Source organism: Carettochelys insculpta, chromosome 19, assembly GCF_033958435.1.
Source record: "Carettochelys insculpta isolate YL-2023 chromosome 19, ASM3395843v1, whole genome shotgun sequence".
Classification (NCBI taxonomy): domain Eukaryota; kingdom Metazoa; phylum Chordata; order Testudines; family Carettochelyidae; genus Carettochelys; species Carettochelys insculpta.
This window is the reverse complement of record NC_134155.1, coordinates 24,654,093-24,674,009: the sequence shown is the minus strand read 5'-3', so window position 1 is coordinate 24,674,009 and position 19,917 is coordinate 24,654,093. Positions and strand designations below refer to the sequence as shown.

General features: G+C 46.3%; 1 protein-coding gene across 1 annotated transcript in view; it reads right to left on the bottom strand.

Moving 5' to 3' along the window:
- The window catches only part of LIG3 (DNA ligase 3), a 29,680-nt gene extending 10,533 nt beyond the window's left edge, over window positions 1-19,147 (bottom strand). The window contains exons 1-12 of the mRNA XM_075013925.1: window positions 19,038-19,147; window positions 18,019-18,591; window positions 14,272-14,415; window positions 12,167-12,364; window positions 11,565-11,716; window positions 10,614-10,780; window positions 8,027-8,104; window positions 7,741-7,909; window positions 6,581-6,736; window positions 5,574-5,705; window positions 2,295-2,374; window positions 1,326-1,413 (exon numbers count right to left, since the gene is read on the bottom strand). Of these exons, the coding sequence (XP_074870026.1) occupies window positions 1,326-1,413; window positions 2,295-2,374; window positions 5,574-5,705; window positions 6,581-6,736; window positions 7,741-7,909; window positions 8,027-8,104; window positions 10,614-10,780; window positions 11,565-11,716; window positions 12,167-12,364; window positions 14,272-14,415; window positions 18,019-18,580 (1,926 nt within the window). The 5' untranslated portion in view covers window positions 18,581-18,591; window positions 19,038-19,147. The remainder of the gene's footprint in view (window positions 1-1,325; window positions 1,414-2,294; window positions 2,375-5,573; window positions 5,706-6,580; window positions 6,737-7,740; window positions 7,910-8,026; window positions 8,105-10,613; window positions 10,781-11,564; window positions 11,717-12,166; window positions 12,365-14,271; window positions 14,416-18,018; window positions 18,592-19,037) is intronic.
- Between the last annotated feature and the right edge of the window lie 770 nt (window positions 19,148-19,917).

Genomic DNA, 19,917 nt, shown 5'->3' with positions numbered 1-19,917 from the left:
GTAACTGTTGTCTCTTCAAGTGACTGTCTATATGGATTCCACTTCTGGTGACCAGAACGTAGTGACTGCATTCAGGAGGTGAACATTAGGAGTGCTATTTAAATATGAGCAGGACAGCGCTACCAAAGCGGGCATCAAACTTCGATGCCTCTGCTAAGATGCTGTGGTGGGTGAAAGTCTGGGCTGACCACCTGCTGAGATATCTCAAATTGAGCATCTGGGTGCTCATCTCCCTTCTTCTTGGGGATTAGATAACATTAGTAAAGCCTCTGAGCTCCAAATGCACCATCTTCCACCGCTCCAAGCCTTAGATGAAATCCACTTGTTTTAACAGTGGGGGCCAGGAATGAGGTGGAAAAGCAGCGACTAGGGCAGGGTGGATCACCCCACATTTAAAATAGCTAAGAATTGTCAATCCAAATTCAGCCCTGCAAAAATAAAGTATGTGGCTGCCAAGGGGGGAAAAAGGGACATCAATCTTGGAATGGTTCTGGCTGGCTCTCAATAATGGTGTTAAATTGCTGAGGTAGTCACAGGATGTGCAGTAGGGGAGAAAAGCAAAGGGGCTCTTGCATTGGAACCTTGGTTTTTGCCTCCGTGGCTCCAAAGTCATTTGTGGATTGTAGTAATAAGCAGAAGGTCACTGCATGGTGAACCTTTGGGATCTTGCCTGATTTCTCCTAGAGGCTGGTATGCAGACTGAGTGAGTGGAGACTGGCTCTTAACGAAGAATGCAGGATTCATCAGTAAATGCATTAAACAGGTCACATAACTCTCACATGGACGGTCCCCAGATGTCATTTGGGGCCCTCTTTCAGTAGTTCCAAAGATGGAATCCATGAAGCTCTGCTTATGTTGATGGAAGTAGCCATGGACAGAGTTGCTGTCTCTGACCCATCTAATGCAGATGTTTGAACTACTAACTATCCCTTACTCACAATGGATTGCAGCTGCTCCCTAGGTTTTTGCAGGAACCTTTCAGTGAGGGTAAGCGGACACGGCAAGGTTCTCCACTGTTTTCACAGGTGGTAAGATGACATTAAAGCAATGATGAGCCTGTTCTGCCCTTTATGCCCTCAAGCAGGGGGACTGTAAAAGTCTGTAAGATGCAGGTGCAGCCTCAGACACTGACAGCTGAATGATTCTGAGCACTCCAGAAATGGAATCCATAAGGCCAATCACTCAGATTAAAAAAATTTATACATCTCACAATTGCAGCCCTAATTATACCGTTGCTCCATTAACCAGGGAGATGCAAATACCCAGTTCACAGGCCAAGAGATGACCATTTAAGAAGTCTTTTTGCTAGTTGAAACTGAACTCACTGTGACATGCTTCATCTCAGAGAAGAGTATCCGATTGGGGATTTCCACCATGTTATCATGGAGAAACTTCCGACGCTCACGCAGAGGCCTAACAAACAGTACAGCCACATCAACCAAGGGGAAACAAAAGATCCCAACCGACACTAAGTACGAGTCACACAAATGTTTAAACAGCATTTAGCAAATCTCATCCTATGTTTATTTCTACACAGAGAAGTAGAAACTTCTGTTTTTAGCAAAAACTTGCACTTACAGGATAGTGCAAGGATCTCAAAGTGCTAAGACAACCTTGAGGAAGCCTCAGTTGGAGAATGCCTTTTTCACAATTATACATCGTGTATTACATATACTATATACAAAAAGTATGGCACATGGCAATGACCTGCCAAAGTTCACAGCATGAGAAGCTAGTGGCAGAAGTCTGAAGAGAACCAAAGGGTCTTGTCTAGTGTTCCCTACAAGCAGGGCACTTGGGCAGCCACTCAGGAGAGAATCAAATGCTGTCTAGCAGATTCGCAGCGTGTCCGTACCTACCAGCATGTGTTTCTATTGGTGGTGCACTTTGTACATGTCATGGTTCACATAACAAAATTAATTGGCATACGGATAGAAAAAATGGGAGGGAACATTGGTCCCAGCTTCTACTTTTTTGCCCTTAAATGTGGACTACAATATAAGCTGCACTAGGACTGCAGGTTGTTTTATTTCTTTCCATCGTGTACTCGATTTGCCAGTGTGCCGCCCAGACTTCTGGGGAAGAGTATGTGCCACGCTATCTTCATACTAGGTGTAATATTTTCGAAAGGAACTTCAGTATTTAGGTGCCTAAATGCTATTGTATTTTATTGTGACTTAGGCTCTTAAGTGCTTAAGTGACTTTTGAAAACAACCTGGGTGCTTTTAAAAATGTTGTCCTAGAACTATTTCTCCATCTTGATTCACCAACAAAGCTACGTCTGTCAAACACACCTGTCCATGAGGCTGGTGTCATTGAAATAGATGCAGTCAAACACGAACAAGCAGACATTGGCATCCTGGAAAGCAGCTTTCTGTAAAGGCAAAGTCAATGTCAATTAAGGAACTTTAGTAGTTAGGCGCCTTTTTAGCATCAAAAGCTATTCTGCAAGCAGGTATACAGGAGAGATGCGACTATGTGTAAAGTCTCTCAAGCATTAAGAATACTAAACAGAAAAATATTTTCCCCGCTGCACTTGTATTTTGGTAATAGCCGTAAACATTCTCCCTGATGTCAGATTTAAATTCACAGTGTCTCTTTACACGCAAACTAGGAAAATAAAACATGTTAATAATTTCCTGGTGACCTGGCAATAAAAAAAAACCATGGCTATTAATGGCTTAAAGCAACCCAAGCATGAGTAGTTACTGCTGTGAGGAAAACCCAAACAAATCTTTCATTGATTTCTCAGAAGAGGCTCCTTAGAAATCAGTAAAACAGTTCCAATTTAATTTTCAGTTTCTGGCCTTGATCCACATCTCAGTTTACCACAGGTCTGAGTTTAAAACCATATTCATGTGGATCTAAAGCTCATGTCACTGTCATTTTGGCCTTTTCCACTTGCCAAAGAACATAGCAAGCAACCCTGAACATTCAATGGCAGCAAAACCTATGACTGACTTTAGAATCCTAGAATCGTCGACTCCTAGGGCTGGCAGGGCCCATAGGAGGCCATCTAGTCCAGCCCCCTGCCTAAAGCAGGATCAACCCCAACTAAATCAGCTCAGCCAGGACCATGTCAAGCCAGCACTTAAAAACCTCTAGGGGTGGAGATTCCACCACTTCTCTCGGTAATGCATTCCAGTGTTTCACCACCCTCCTGGTGAAATAGTTTTTCGTAATATCCAACCTCCACCTCTCCCTCTAACTTCAGGCCATTGCTCCTTGTTCTGCCATCTGTCACCACTGAGAACAGCCTCTCTCCATCCTTTATAGAGCCTCCCTTCAGGGAGTTGAAGGCTGCTATCAACTCACCCCTCACTCTTCTATTCTGAAAACTAACTAAGCCCAAATCCCTCAGTCTCTCCACATAGATCATGTGCTCCAGCCCCCTAATGGTTTTCACTGCCCTCCACTGAACGCACTCCAATGTGTCCACAATGTTCCTATACTGGGCGGCCAAAAATTGGCTGCAACACTCTAGATGTGGCCTCCCCAGTGTCGAATAAAAGGGAATAACTTCTCTAGATCTGCTGGAAATGCTCTCTTACTGCACCCCAAAAGGTTGTTAGCCTTCTGGGCTACAAGGGCTCACTGCTGACTCATGTCCAGCCTCTCGTCCGCCACAATCCCCAAGTCCCTTTCTGCTGCACTTGCTACTTACCCAGTTGGCCCCCAGCCTATAACAATGCTTGGGATTCTTCTGTCCCAAGTGGAGGACTCTGCACTTGTCCTTGTTGAATTGGAGAATTGGGCCAAAAGAAATCTGATGAGGTTCATCTGGTCACTCTGGACCCTATCCCTACCCTCCAATGTATCTACCTGACTCCCTAGCTCAGTGTCATCTGCAAATCTGCTGAGGGTGGAATCCATCCTGTCATCCAGGTCATTAATAAAGATGTTGAACAATACCTGCCCTAGAACCGATCCTTGGAGCACGCAACTTGAAACCGACTGCCAACCAGACAGAGCCATTGATCACTACCTGTTTGGCTCAACTATCTAGCCAGCCTTCTATCCATCTTACAGTCCATGTATCAATCCATACTTCCCCAACTTATGGGCAAGAATGTTGTGGGAGACTGTACCAAAAGCTTTGCTAAAGTCAAGGTGTATCATATCCACTGACTCCCCACGTCCACAGAGCCAGTTACCTCATCATAGATGCTAATCAGACTGGTCAGGCATGACTTGCCCTTGGTGAATCCATGTTAACTACTCTTGATAAATTTCCCCTCTTCCAAGTGCTTCAAAACGGATTCCTTGAGGATGCCCTCTGTGATTTTTCCAGAGACTAAAGGTAAGGCTGACTGGTCTATAGTTCCCTGAATTGTCGTCCTTTCCTTTTTAAAAGATGGGCACAACATTTGCCTTTTTCCAATCATTTGGAATCTCTCCTGAGCTCCACAAGTTTTCAAAGATAATAGCCAAAGGCTCTCAATGACATCTGCCAATTCCCTCAGTACCCTTGGATGCATTAAATCCAGACCCATGGATTTGTGTACATGTAGCCTTTCTGAATAGCTCTTAACCTGTCCTTTTTCCATTGAGGGCTGCCCACTTCCTTCCCATACTGCATTGCCTAGTGCCTTAATCAGGGAGCTGACCTTGTTCATGAAGACTGAGGCAAAAAAGCATTGAGTACTTCAGCCTTTCCCACATCCTCTGTCACCAGGTTACCTCCCTCATCCAGTAACTGCCCCACATACTCCCTGATCACCCTCTTATTGTCAACATGCCTGTAGAAACCCTTCTTGTTGCCCTTCACATACCTTGCTAGCTGCAGTTTCAATTGTGCTTTTGCTTTCCCGATTACTCCCTGGCATTCTCCAGCCATATATTTATACTCTTCTTTAGTCATCTGTCCAACTTTCCACTTTTTATATGCATCCCTTTTGAGTTTAAGCTCACCAAGGATTTCCCTGGTAAGCCAAGCTGGTTGCCTACCAGATTTGCTTTTCTTACTGTGTTGGGACAGTTTGTTCCTGTGCCTTCAATAAGGCTTCTTTAAAACACCACCAGTTCTCCTGAACTTCTTTTCCCTTCATATTAGCTTTCCAGGGGATCCTTCCCAATAAGTCTCTCAGGGAGTCGAAGTCTGCTCTTCTGAAATCAAGGGTCTGTATTTTACTGCTCCTCTTTCTTCCTTTTGTCAGAATCCCGAAAATCCATCATCTCATGATTGCTGTAGTCCAGGTTGCCACCCACTTCTATTTTACCCACTAGCTCTTCCCCATTTGTGAGCAGCAAGTCAAGCAGCTATTTCTTTCTCAGACATTTTACTACGTATCCTGGGCTGATGTTGCCCAACTATCTGGGCCACCACTTGATCAAAACCCATCTTTTGAGAATAGTATGTTGCATGTCTTGGCTGTACCTTCTAATTTACACTATAACATCCCTGGCCAGTCATCAGATCTTCCTCTAAAGTTCTGTTTAGGACTGAGCATGTCAATAGCCCTAAGTGATGATAAAATACAGGATAAAACGTTTGACAGACAAAGAGCATCTAAATAACTAGTGACCACAGCCTGAAGGTTAAAGCTGTATAGGGCAAGTGCCCTCTTTGGTACCTTATGCACTCCAAGGGTCCCAAAGGGTAGTGGTTTGCCAGTTTTGTTGTCAATCAGGAGAACTTCTGAATCCAGAATCATACTGTTTCCACCAGCAAAAGCCTTGGGGATGAAGTCCTTAAAATGGGCTACCTGCAAAAGCACACAGCAATGCCTTACTTTTAAGTTTGCCTTGAGGCCTGTCTCATTCTTTCAACATAGAGCAGTACACTCAATGTTTGCAACTCAGAACGCAGCGTGGTTGGCTAGAGACCTTCTCATTCTATCCCAACAGTAAGCAACTATACACTGGAGACAGCTAAATCAATCTGAGCTACACCTGGGAACATACCAGCAGCAACCTGCAGAAGGTACAATTCCCCCTTTCAATTCTGTGTAGGAGATAATGCTGTAGTCTTAATCACAATGCAACCACGTTAAACACAATGCCATTGAGAAACCTCCTTACATCCTACTGCAACTAACCCAGGCCACAGGGACAGGCAAAGTACCCTGACAAGGACAGTGGGAAGGAGACTTGGAAAGGTACAAAGGAGGAACAGAAGTGTAACCTCTCACACTTCATGGGACAGGAAGACATTGTGGAGCATCATGGAAAGCAGAGGTAGCAGCAGGAGGGAGGAAGGACATTTGTGTGTAGAGCATGAAGATGGAGCGTTGAGTTCAGACATAGGCTTTCAGAACAAGGAAGTCAGAGCCTCTCGCTGACCCATTGCACTGATTTGCAGAAGGAAGAAAGCAGGGCTTTGGCTCAAACCAGAGTCAGAGCCTCGGTTTACTGTACAGTGTAGACATAGCCCAAGAGGTTAACAATGAATTTTGCTGACAATATTGAATGGAGCTGTTTCAAATTCCTGAAATATCTGATGTGCTCCACAATGGTTCCCAACAGAAGCTGGACTTGTTGGCACCCAGAACTGCTGGGGAATTCAGTTTGTCACACAAGTCCTGAGAGGACAAAAGCAAACAGAAGACAAATTACAAGACCGACGTAGGACTCTGCTTACTTTGTGAGGGAGGACAGGTTTGAGGCTTCGGCTGAAATAGCTGAAGTGATCTCCATTCTTGTGGACCTGAACTCGTTCCCCATCATACTTGATCTCCGCATACATCCCATTAGGGCACTTCTTCATGGCGTACTCGATTGATTTGCAGGCTTCAGCCTTACATAAAGCAGGAAAGAAGATGCCCATAAAAAAAAGACTTCACTTGCAACAGTATTAATTGACATTGCTTTTAACTACAGGTTGGACCTCACTGGTCTGGTATCAGTGTTTCCTGCAGAGCACTTGGGTGGCCACCTAGGTGCTGCCAAGCTGATTAACAGAACTCTCCCAGCTGGCAGCATGTATTTATATTGGTGGTGCACATCCACACATAACTTGGTGCACATAACAAAATGTAACCTGCCCTTGAGTGAGAAAAAAAGAGGGAATACTGTCTGACACTCTTGGCACCTGTTTGGTTCTGGACAAGAGAAATTGCCAAACCAGAGGAAGTCCCCTGCCTCAGACCACTGCTCCTCCCTGCTACCAGCTCTAATTCTATCCCAGCCAGCCCCAGCCCCACAGATCAGCTTTGGTCCCCACCACATGGATGCTAGGCCCCCCAGCCTTGGCCTGGGACACACAGATGCCAGCCCCCCAGCTCAGGCTGCCATCAGGGAAAATCTCCCGACTTTCAGGCCAAATTCTTTTTCTTAATTGAACTCTATCATATTTAGAACTCTGTCCCACTGCACGTAACCCCATTTCTGTGTTAAGCTCTTAAGAGGGGAAGGAAGGTGCTTATTCTCTAAGGAAGCCAAGATCTCAATACTGAATTCTCTTTTGTTCCAAAAACAGGAGAACAACTATTGGAACACTTCTGCTCTAAAGCGGTTGAAATGATTTTTTAAAAACCTTCCAAAGAAGAGCCAGAAGAGATGCGAGAGCCAGAGAGAGTTTGTTTGCTTAGGTCTCATCACGCCAATAACAATTTTATAGCACGCCTAAGTGTAGGCCTTTCCACAGAAAAGCAGTTTAAAGCCAGACATTATCCCAGTACCTCACACTCCATCACCCCCTCTTGCATAGCTGGGTGTGTGTTTATTGCTCAGAATCTCAGGAAGGTTTCTATGAGGATTCTCATCCCTCCCTCTGCAGGGTACTGGGGAAATCTACATTACCAGCATGGGCTGAACAGGGGTCATCAGGGAGGCCTGCACACTGAGGGTTCGCTTCCGCCCTGGTAACTTCTCAGCCTCCTTCTGGTTCCTCAGCACTCGCTCCACCACGTTCTGGAGATTGCGCGATGCTTTGAATGCCTCATAAGCATTAGGATCCAAAGCATCCAACCTTCAAACAATTAAGTGGGGAAGAATGTTACTCTCACGCCGAGCCTCTCTGAATACAGGTAAGGAGGCTGTGGCTTGCTTCCAGTTTTATTTCTCATACAGAGAACATGGAACTCACACATGCTTGGCACCAGCATTCATTTTCAGATCATGCTTAATTAGCCTGATGATGCATTTCAGGTCATTGCCCGTGCACCTAAAATGAAAAGAAGATTCCATCAGTGGATGTTCATCTGAATTACTCCTTTCCCATGGGAACGGGATAAGAAATCTGCTCCACCCCTTAGTAACAGGAGGTAAACCCCAGAGCAGAGTGAGAGCAGGACTGAACAGAACCAAAAATCAAAGCCAAGACTCTCCCCAGGCCTCTGAGATTGGAGTCCCAGAGAGGATTTTAAGCCCACAGAGTGACACTGCAATCAATAGCAGTGACACAATACAATGTGGACCACTCTGTGGAAGAGCACTTTAAAGCCAGGCCACCAGCCTGCCTCCCACTGCAATGCCCTTTCTAGGGCTCAGAATGGCTGAGAATATGGAACTCCCACCACTTTCCTTGGAAGGTGACGCATCTAATCAATCTGACTGTTACATGAGTGTTACACAAATAACGAGGCAAGTGGCACAGTCACATTTCAGCAGTGCCACCACTGTCAGACAGGAGGCAGGTGCACTGTCTGCAGAAGTTGGAGCAGACGCATGCCACACACTCAGCAGGTCACTGTACTGATACCAGGATGTCTGTTACCGACAGAAGTGCTCATACAGCTCCCGACTACCTCTGTAAATGGCCAAATGCAAATGTAGGGGACAGCTCTGACAGTGATCTAAACTTTAGGGTGAGGCTCCAAAAGCCTGCAGAACCACATGTTCAAATCCCAGTAGGGTCTAAACTGTTTACCCTTCAGTAGCAGACATCCATGGCCCATGGAATTTACTGGGGGCTTTTTAGAGGTGCCCTTGTACAGAGAGTTTAGCTATTTAAGACACATGGGGATTTAACACAGGGATCTGCCCTTTTCTCACTGTTGCAAAGCGGGTTATTTAGCTGCTGCAGCCATCCCTGGGGTGAAGGGCAATTCAGTGCACTTCTGCACACGTAGTTTGCAAAGCAGTGTGCGATGATGCTACACAGACAGTCCAAGGACAGATATCTTTGTATCAGGGCTCCTGATATTGAGCTTTACTGTCATCTCGGTGGGATCTTGACTTTGGGACCCAGGGGTGAAAATTTTACTGACTTCCTACAACTTTACGTCTAACTCAGTTGAAGGATGATTCTCTCAAGCTAATATTTTCTAGTGAGGCTGACTCCTATATACATATAGGATATTTGCAAAAACCAAGAAACAGGCACTTGACAAGTGGCCATTGCGAAGAGCAATCAGGAAGCTGGCTGCAGTGGAATCTGCTCACACTTCAGTTAATAAAACAATTGATGGTGGTTACAGTTCAGTCTCCTTGACTGAAAGGCATGTGTCATCTTGCAGCCCAGCACGTTAAACACTGGTGGTACAACATTCCTAGCCACATCACTTGAATCATGAACAAAGTAGAGCTGGAATGAAGTATCAAACACTTGTCTTTGGAGAGATGCGTGACACCAGATCAATGTGGCATGGTTAGTGCTTCTTTTGTGTCGGTACTCACCAGTACTGAGTCCTGGCACCTCGGCAGCCTCAGCTGTGGGATTGGCTGGGGAAGGAGGGTACGGACCTGGCTGAGTACCAGCTCCTCTTTTTTTTTTTTTAAATAAAAAAAACAATAAAAGCACTGGGCATAGTAAATATAAGAGTCGAGACTTTTAATACTGATTTTTAGTGTCCAACGTGGCATGCCTTCAAGAATCTGATTTTTCGATATCACTGGGCACTGCAGATCAGGCCTGTTTAAGGTATCTCAAAAATCAAACACCTAAAAATGGAGGCAGCAAAAACACTAGCCCCTCAATTCAAAGGCCTTACTAATGAAAAAAAGACCAAAATGTATGGGATTTTACATTCCAACAGTCACAAAAATCTTAGGGCTTGAAAGACTTTATAGAGTCCTTCGAATTTAGTCCCAACAGTAATTCTATTCCTTCATGTATTGGAGTTGGAGAAAGATAATTAACAAGTTAATTTTGAAATGTAACAAATGTAAAATAAAAGTGCTATAACTGATCAACAGCCTGAACCCTGTAGGGTTACTGAACAAGACCACACAACCAGGTTCCTTAGACTTTCTACCTCTGCAGTGGCTGAGAACAGCAGTTTCACCTGCAGGTAAGTCACCACAGAAGCTTCTGGTCCATTTACTTAGTGCTGGTACAAGACACTGACTTAATCAAGACCAACATTCTTTACACACAGCATGAGCAAAAGTAACACACTTGCTATGCTGATGAGTACTCATATGGAGATTTAACTTGGATACTGAAGGATCCTCAATAAAAACAAACAGAGTTCAGACTACATGGCTTTTTTGGTCAGTAACAACTGATAAAAATTTCTCATGTGCGTATGTATCCATTAGGATCTGCACTGAGACCAACACATTTCACTCAAACTACTGACAAGCCAGAGTGCAAGGACTGTCACTATCAATGAGGGCTGAATTCAAACCACTTATCTAAATGTAAGACTTGGCTCCTCATACCATAAAAACATAACCAGAACCAACCACTGGTTGGCCTTAGAGACAGATTTAACAGTGTCTCACCGTACCTGCCAGTGATATCTTGCAGCAAACTTTGCTGGTCATCCTCCTTAGAAAGCTTTGAAAGTTGGGTGAGGAATGCATCTACTTCCTGGATGGTAAGGAGACTTTTGGCAGCAGGAGGGCAGGACGTGCTCTCTTCAAAGAAGATGCGCACTGTTTCAGAAACATCTCCCTGTCTCCAAAGCAAACAAAACCAGGATGTTCATTAAATCATTGGCAGGAGACTAAGAACAAAAGGAGATAGAAATACCATTGACAATACCTAGATCCTTAGTAGGAAGTGAAAAAAGGCGGCTGATCCCATACCTCTACGAATGGGTCACAAGAGAACAAGGAAGAGAAATCTGTCACAGCACTGGGATTTTCATACCAGTCATTTCTTTTCTGAGTGGTATATGCAAAGAAAAGATAATACCATAGTACCCTGCTGTGGTATTTTCCTCAAGTGCAACAGATGGAGACTTTAATTTCATCACTGTGACTCTAATCTTGCAGAGTTTATGCATCATGAACCCTCACTGATTTCACAGGACGCTAATAAGGTCTAAGCATACCGAAGCAGACCCATCACTTGGATAGTATTTTTTTAAAGTTGTTGCAGTCAGTTAAATGGGGATAAGGCAGACAAAACAAGAACTCTTGAAACTGCTCCAACAAAGATTTCAACAGTGTCAAGCATGACCAGCACAGTGTTCCTAACCTTTGTATTACAACAGGTTTAGTCTTGAATGGTAGAGCTTGACTGATGACATCACACCACCTTCCTGTATTCTGTTAGAATATCACTAAAAGGTTCACTTTGAGACAAGCATCATGCTAAACTGCCAAAATGAAAGAGACCCACCAACTCCAGCTGTGGAACCCTTTCAAAGGAAGGCAGATGTGCATCATTTCAGTATCAAGGGGCTGAACAGTGAGAGATGTAGCAAACATGCTGTCTCCATCCCTTTACTGACCTGCTCTAGATCCTGCACCATCTCCTCCTGGCTGCAGTTGAAAATCCTGCTGAACAGCTTGACAATCTGCTTGTCGTTCAAGTTGTAAACAGTTTTAATGACACCTGGTAACAGCAGCTTAATAGTAAGGTACAAGTCACCATGGAAGCCATCTAAAAAAGGATGTGTAGATCATCAGAAAGTCAGAAATTGGTCTGAACTATGAGCTCAAGATTCATGTATGCAGGGGCCCAGTAGACAAGTACCACCTCTAAAAGACAGCAACACAACACACTGCCCCTCTGGGGTTCTCCTCTCCATTTAAAAGTGTTTCATAGTTGATCCTCCGTGGCTAATCCTGGCATTGCAAATTTAGCCCCAGCTCCAAAAGTTTCCCCATGAAACCAGCATCATTGCACTTATTACCTAGATAACAGATGAAAACATGGCAGTCCACACTGCAGGCACTGACCACATCACAACAGAGAAAAGTAGTGCAGCGCAAACTCTGTGAACTGCACCTTACCCGTGGACAGGACTGTCTTTTATCCCCATGCCAGACAGAGCTGGTGACCTTTGTTCATTGTTTTCAGATGCCCGTCCAACACAAAAGTCACACACACCTCCTGCAGTTCCTTTTTGCAAGAAGTCCTGAATGATCTGTGTTTTAACGTTATAGCTGGGCTTCTCAGCAACCATAGCACATAACTTTCGAAACTCCCGCAGCAAGCAATCCTTATGCTTTGGGTCACACTTCTTTGCAGAGAGGCTAGACTGGTGGGTAGAGCTCACAAGGGCTTCATCAGAATTGCTCGCTTTAGCTGTACAAATGGAGACACATGTATTTAACTGTTTAATAAGCAGGCTAAGGTGATATGGTTTGAAGAGCTGGTCACTGCTGTTAGAGAAATTGAAAAGCAAGAAGAAGCTGTAACAAGCTGGAAGAGCTTCAGATGTGAGCAGTGAATGCAAAGCAATGAAAAAATTCAGTATGAGCTTTGCCATTCTAAATACGTGAGAATTTTCTGGCATTTATAAAATAAAGTTAAAAATCTCAGTGAAAAATCATGCTGCCCAGTCCTTTCACCTTAGTCTCACTTTAGGAGCAATTTGCCACACCAGCACCAGGTTTCCCCAACACTCCCACAGCAAAAGGCAATCTGCAGAGGCAGGAAAAGGCTCAACAAAGCGGCAGGCTTTCTTCCGAACCTATTTTCATTTCTTCCCACTTACACTCCAGAGGCAGATGCCAAGACGGAGGCCACCCCATGAGCCACAAACCAGATGAGACCCGCTGTACAATGCAACGAACCAACCAAATAAATCAGGGGACTTGGAATTTGGATTAACAGAGACCTTTCCTAAGCAAGAGATGAAGTTGAGGGGACAAAGTCCAATTTCCAATTTCATACAAATAAACTATGTTCTATTGCAAGAACATACTTACCCAGTGAGTCTCTGTTCCTCAATATCCCACCAATAACTATCAACTCAGCCTATCCCACCCAGGTTTCTTTACTGCTCACAGAGTTCAGGAATTAAAAAGGAAATGTTCAACTCATTGCACAAGTTTTCAGTTAACAGGCTACTCCACTTGGGAGGGATTAAGAGATCTGCACAGCTTCTGGACAGTTGGATCCTGTAAACCATGAGAAGTTTTTTCTCCACTTGCCAACTCTATGGTTTAGCATTCCTCACCCCTCCTTGCAAAAAATGGTAGCTCAGTTTCTTAAAACTAAAGTGACCAAAACTAGAAGATAGCACAGGAGAGAATTCTACATAGGCAAGAAAGACTCGGTAAAGTAATACTCTTTCCGTCGCTAGCTTCTGTTACACAATTTTAGTCGCCACGAAGTAACCCACAAAATCAGAGTTCATCCAATAAACATTAAATGAATTTTCATTTTAGTTTTTTGCAGTGGTACCCAAACAAGGAATGGCTGGGCCCACAACTTTATACTGTTTCACAAATCTAGAAAAGTTTTAGCAGTTCAGTTATAATAGTGCATGTCCTCAACTTTCAGAGAAAGTGATTTTACTTCAATAAGCATCACTAAATATTTTTAAAAAATTGTTTATTTCAGCCCCTTTCTGTGGGGAAAAAAAAATGTAGTTTTCCAAATCTCAAAGGCCCTTCAAAGAATCAGCCAAGTAGCCAGTGTAAGTCACAAAATTAAAAACACTCTCCAGTTCAGTTGCAGGTTTCAAAGTATTGTCACTGTTCCTGCACACTACTGAGTCCAGGTCCTTCACTCGATAATGTAAGTCATAGCTTTCTGCTCATGCTGACTTGAGGAGGTCCTTTGCTGATTCCAGATAACTGGAGTCAACATTCCATTTAGATCAATGGTTTTCAACCTACGGTCCATGTTTCCCTGTGAGTCCACAGACCGCATTCAATATTTTCAAAGGGATGCTGTACTTTTGCAAATGAAAAAAATATTTAAAAACCACTGATCTAGAATTATAATACAGTTCTGCAGTCCCCTTACTCTTTCTGGACAAAGGTTTAGTCAGTTTTATCCCTTTTGGTGAGCTCACCAAAATAATGCAAGCATCAGTTCTTTTATGACTACCAGCTTAGAAAACAATATTTTGCCTACACATAGTAAAACTAAACATCATGTTTTGTTTGCACACAATCGTTTCTTATTCACTAGACAAACTACTGGGGATGGACTCAAATTAAAACTCCACTGCTGTTAGCATCAGCATTAATAAATCCCACCTGTGAAGCCAGAGAATTTCTTTGGTGAGGGATTGGCGGTAGTTTGTGGCCCCTTCTTGGGAGTGGTTATCTGTCCGCTGGGGGAGAGCTTTGCCTGGACTGTTGCCTTTTTCTTAGGTGTGGTTGCAGCCTTGGAAGTGGCTTCTGTGGAACACAGGAAGAGGTAAAACATCAGAGTCAATGACAAGGCAACCCGTAAACTGCCATCAACAAAAACAGGTAATTAACTTATCACATTTTGCAATAAGCAACTTGTGCCAGATGTTGAAACAGTAGTAGTAGTAGGCATCCTTCAGTCTGCATAGACTATGGATCGCGCCGTTTAAAGTTTCAATTGAGGACTTCATTTACAGTGTCTACTGTGACTATGAAGACCCACACGAGAGTGACAGTCCTTGCTGCATCTCTTGCAGATGTAGTGGGTGTCTGGCAAGTCCTTATTGTGCTTTCTGTGCGCTCGCTTCTCCTCTCCTCGCTGTCTGATCTTCATCTCGCCCTTCTGAAGGCCCTTGTGCAACCCCTGCCTCCATCTGCCGTGGTCGTCTGCTAGTTCTTCCCAGTTGTCCAGCTCGATGTCTACCTCTCTGAGGTCTCTATTGCAGACATCTTTGTAGCGCAACTGGGGGCGTCTGGGAGGTCTTTTGCCAGAGGCTAGCTCACCATACAGGATGTCTTTTGGAATCCTTCCATCATTCATCCTGTGGACGTGGCCAAGCCAGTGGAGTTGACGCTGCCTGAGGAGGGTGTGCATGGTTGAGATTCCAGCTTGCTCGAGGACGGCGGTATTGGTCACTCTGTCCTTCCATGATATTCCAAGGATGCTCCTGAGGCAGCGCAAGTGGAAGACGTTCAGCCTCTTTTCCTGGCGGGCATACAGGGTCCAAGTCTCGCTGCCATAAAGGAGGGTGCTGAGGATGCAGGCTCTGTAGACTTGCATTTGGTGTGACTGTACAGCTTGTTGTTATTCCACACTCTCTTGCTGAGTCTGGACAGAGCTGTGGCCGCTTTTCCAATCCTCCTATTTAGCTCAGTGTCCAACGACAGGGTGTCAGTGATGGTGGACCTGAGGTAAACGAACTCGTGGACGACCTCTAACGTATAGTTGTCAATGCTGATTGATGGGGATTCAGCAACATCCTGACCGAGTACCCAACTCACATAACACATGGAGAAAGGAGACTCGTAAACATTTTACAAATAAGAAAACTAAAAGGTATTAAGTGACATGCCAAAGTTCACACAGCAAAATAGACCTACTGTGGAATGATATCCAAGATTTGAGGCTTCCAGGGTCCCGGCTCTCATCATTGGATGGCAGTGCTTCCCCCCACAGCAGAGGCTGAGGCATTTGTTTAGAGGTTGCCTCTAACCCCCTCCCATCCAGACATAAAACCTTCTCCCATGAGGGATACTTTAAACCTGGGCTTCACAAGCCCAGCTAGGGGGACAGGCTGGTGTCTGGGTGCCACTTTCACTCAGGCTGGCAATCCACCCATGTTTTTTAGTGAGGATGTTGGCCAAGGCACTTTGGTCAAAGAACCCTCTTTTTGCCTAATGTAATTGGGTGCTGGTCCGTGAACATGGCTCCTCAGGGTCACAGTTATACAAATCATGATAAATCACTGGCATGCTGATAGTCCTCCAATGCCTTCCCATAGTTCCTCCAAGGGCCCTGAAGACCAGATACGTTCTCACAACTCACTGGGAAAGAGTCAGAGCAACTCAGCAGTTCAAAGAACTCTGGGATACACCCCCAGAGGACCTATGACACAAAAGTGGGCATGTAACACCAGTAAGGACACAGTAATTCAGGGCTGGCTTTGCAGCACGGCTGCTTTCACTCAAAACTAGGCTAACCAAAGTGATCACTCAAATGACCTCTGCCATGAAGACAAACATGGAGCATTAAGGAGGGATCCAATCCAAGGCCTTAACTGTCACAATCTCCGTGGAAAGAAATCAAGTTTTAATATTTAAATAGTTTCTAAGGTAGCCCAGGGTCTGTTACAATTGCAGAAGCAACACATTCAGGCCCAGTGGAAAGAGGAGGAGCCTTATATCATTCAACAGTGACAACTGTCAACTGATTAAATAGCTAGCGTATCTGCCAGACTCCGAAAAGAGAAAAGCTTTACAAGGAAATCACTTAAAGATCAAATATGGCAACAGAAGTACTCAATACTGAAAGGGAATAGAAAAAAAAAATCAACTCAGTGACTAACTGATGTTGTAGAAAACAAAAACATAGATGCAGTAGTCATGTTTTACAAAGCAATGGCAAATGCATTTCTACCACCTTCAGTGCAAGCAGGCAATTTTTAATGGAAAAAGGCAGTGGCAACCAAGTGGTAGGTCCACATGGCAAATTTATTTCAGAAGCACAGCCATTATTTCAACATTACTAGACTAACATCTACGCAAGACAACCACTGTTTCAAGATAATTTCTAAATAGCAGTTGGCTTATTTCGAAATTGGCAATTCTATGAGAAACAGCACATATTACAAACCAGCTCTTTAAAAATAGGTGCCATTAGAACAGGAAATTGAGTTTATTTCAAAATAAATCACAGAGAGTCCAATGGCTCTATTACAAAATAGGCTCTATGCGTGTAGATACACTCATCCGTTGTTTAACGAGTACTTACGAGTGCTCGTTAAAACAATGGAGACACATACCTACCAATGTTCACTAGATGAGCGAACTTCCCCCGCTAATACAAGCCAGCCACTGGCAGGGGCTGCGAGATCAGCTGCCTTGCAGCTGGCTCCTCTCCAGCTGCGGAGTCCCCGGCGAGTCAGGCAGCCTCGTGGCTGGAGCCCAGCCGGGGTCCCTGGCTGGGAAGACTGCACCTCCTGCTGACCCAGTCCCATCAACCCCATCCCGTTCCAGCCCCCCTCCAGCCCCCCCGCATTCCCCCCAGATCTCTCTGCTACAGCCAGGAGTAACAAGCCGCCACCTCCTCCACCTGAGCCGCCTACAGGTTTTAACCCCCAGTATGGCCCCAAACTGTCCCCAGCCTTTAACCCCCTCTCAACCTCAAGTTCACTTACCTTTCAAAAGCAGCGCCACCTGCTGCCATTCTGAGTACTTGGAACCAACCAGAGTGTTTTACAAGTATTTTAACAGGAATTTAGGAGCCCTCTTACGAGTTTTCGCCTTTGAGCAAAAAGTTAGGAACCAATTGTGCTCGTACAGAGAGGAATGAGTGTATTGTTTTGCAAAATAGCGAAGTGCTATTTCAAAATGCATTTCTGTGTATAGCAGTGTTATTTCAAAATAAAATATTCCAGAACAGCTCTTCCAGAATAGATTATTTCAAAATAAGGCTGCTGTATAGACATATTGGGTGACGGCAACCATAAAAGCTTGTAGATTTACAACATATCACACTAACTTCCTATTTGTCTTGAGCAAGCAGATTAACTTAATCCAAGAATTTGACTGTTTGCTAGCATCCGACATCTCCCATTAAGTGGTTCACCACTGAATTTGGGCTTCTCCAAATCCACTCACACCACTCAACCTCAAGACAGACTACAGCACCAACAAACGGAAAACAGACAGTATTGGAGGCTCACTGTGATGCAGAGAAAAAAATCAACTGCACTAGTCACAAAAATTGCAATTCCATTTGCTGGCACATATACCGCTCCATGTCAGGGATTTCAACTCAGTATTTTCTAATATTACTGATTATTATGACGCACAACAATGGCACAGAGGTTCTCCCTCTAGCATCCATACCTGAGATGTGCTGGTTTATCATCTCTTTCTCTGCATCCTGGAGCTCTTCCCAACCCTCTAAGTCTGTGATGTCCTCAATCTTCTTTGTTGTGGCCCGGGCCCTCTCTAGCTTCTCAAAAATGCACTTCACATGGTACCACTCCTTCATGTCCCCACCTGACTCTGTGAATGGGTTGGGGACCACCTTCCCAATGCGCACCATCCCCTTCAAGATCTTCTCCTTACACTTTTTGCAGCCGGCTGTGCCGCGCTTGGCATAGTCCACGCAGTACCTCTGTTCCGCCATCTCATCGGGGGCTATGCAGACCCTCCGATGCCAAACACGCAAAGCTGAAGGTGGACTGAAGTCTTCAACACAAGCACCCAGGTGTCTGCTGGCAGACAGGAGAGACTGATTTCTTCCCAGCAGGCGGTACCACGGAAATGGTTTAGCCACGTGAAGACACGGACAGCGCCTTTCAAGTCTCAGCAGAAGATGCCGTCTGTGGGGCAAGCAAAGTCCTTCCCGTCTGCTCAGTGCCCTGGCGGTCTGTCCGACGAGAACCTGGAGGCTAGCGGGCATACGATGCGGCACTAAAGGCACAGAAACGGGAGGGGGGCAAAACCGGGCACCGTCCTACATCTCTGAGCAGCACAACTCACCCCACCCCGCCCCAGGTTGGCCCACGTGCTGAGCACCTCCGAGCCCCAAGCCACCAGCGGGGTGGGGAGCCCCCACGGCCCGCGCCCAGGGTCCCAGCGCAGCAGGGGTCGGAAGGCGGGGGACGGGCGGACTCCCAGCCCTGGCCCTACTCAAGCGGCTCCGCGGCCGAACCGGGAAAGGACCCAGGCGCTCAGCGGCCGGTTCTGGAGCCCCGGCGGGGCCCACTGGCGACCGGAGGCGCCTATCAGCGCAGCCCCGCGGCTGTGGTCAGCGGGAGAGGAGATAGGCCGGGAGCGGGACAGGGGCTCGGGGCCGCCTCGGGCCCGGGCTAGGAAGGGATTCCCCACCGCGCCTTCCCCTCGCGCATCCCCGGCACCTGGTCCCGGCCGCCGCGGGCGGGCAAGTCGGGGGACTGACCGGGCCAGCCCCCCAGGCCAGCGCCGCCGCCGCCGCGTTCCCTTTAAATCCGGGACTCGTGGCCACGCAGCGAACCGCGCGTGCGCACAGGCTAGCGATGTACGGCGGCTGGGCCGGGACTAGGGACCCAAGCTAGCCACGCCCCCTGCAGCGGGCCACACCCCTCAGGCCTAACCCCGCCCACAGCTTTACCGACCTCGCCTGACACCGAAGCTTCCCCACTGGAGCAGAGACCCCGCCCCTCAGTAACTCCTGTGTCCGCACAGACGCCCTGGGCTCGTGGCAAACCCCGCCCCCTCACCACCGACCCTGCCCCCTCCAGGCAAACCCTTCCCCCACCACACAGGCCGCCCGATTCGAAGCAACCGCCACGCCTGCACCGCAGACTCCACCCCCCACAACAAACCCCGCCCTGCAAGGTAAACCGTGGCTTCCCAGCACAGGCCCCGCCCCCGGCAGCAAACCCCACCTCTTCACAAAAGACCACACCCCCTCACAATAGGCCCCGCCTCCTCACGACAGGCCCCGCCCCCCACCGTGAGCTGACAACAAACCCCAGCTTCTCAGAAGAGCCCGCACTGCCTCACAACAGACAGGGCCCCGTCACAACAAACCCCACCCCCTCACAACAGGCTCCACCCCCTCACAACAAACCCCGCCTCCTCACAACAGATCCAGCCTGCTCAGAACAGACTCCACCCCCTTAAGGCAAACCTTACGGTTCGCCACGGACCCCGCCCCCATAGCGGGGATTTGTGTGCGTTTATTCTTTTATGTGTGCGTTTTGTTTCTTTTAAACTGCAGTGCCCACCTGGGGAAGTGAAAAAACGGATCAACAG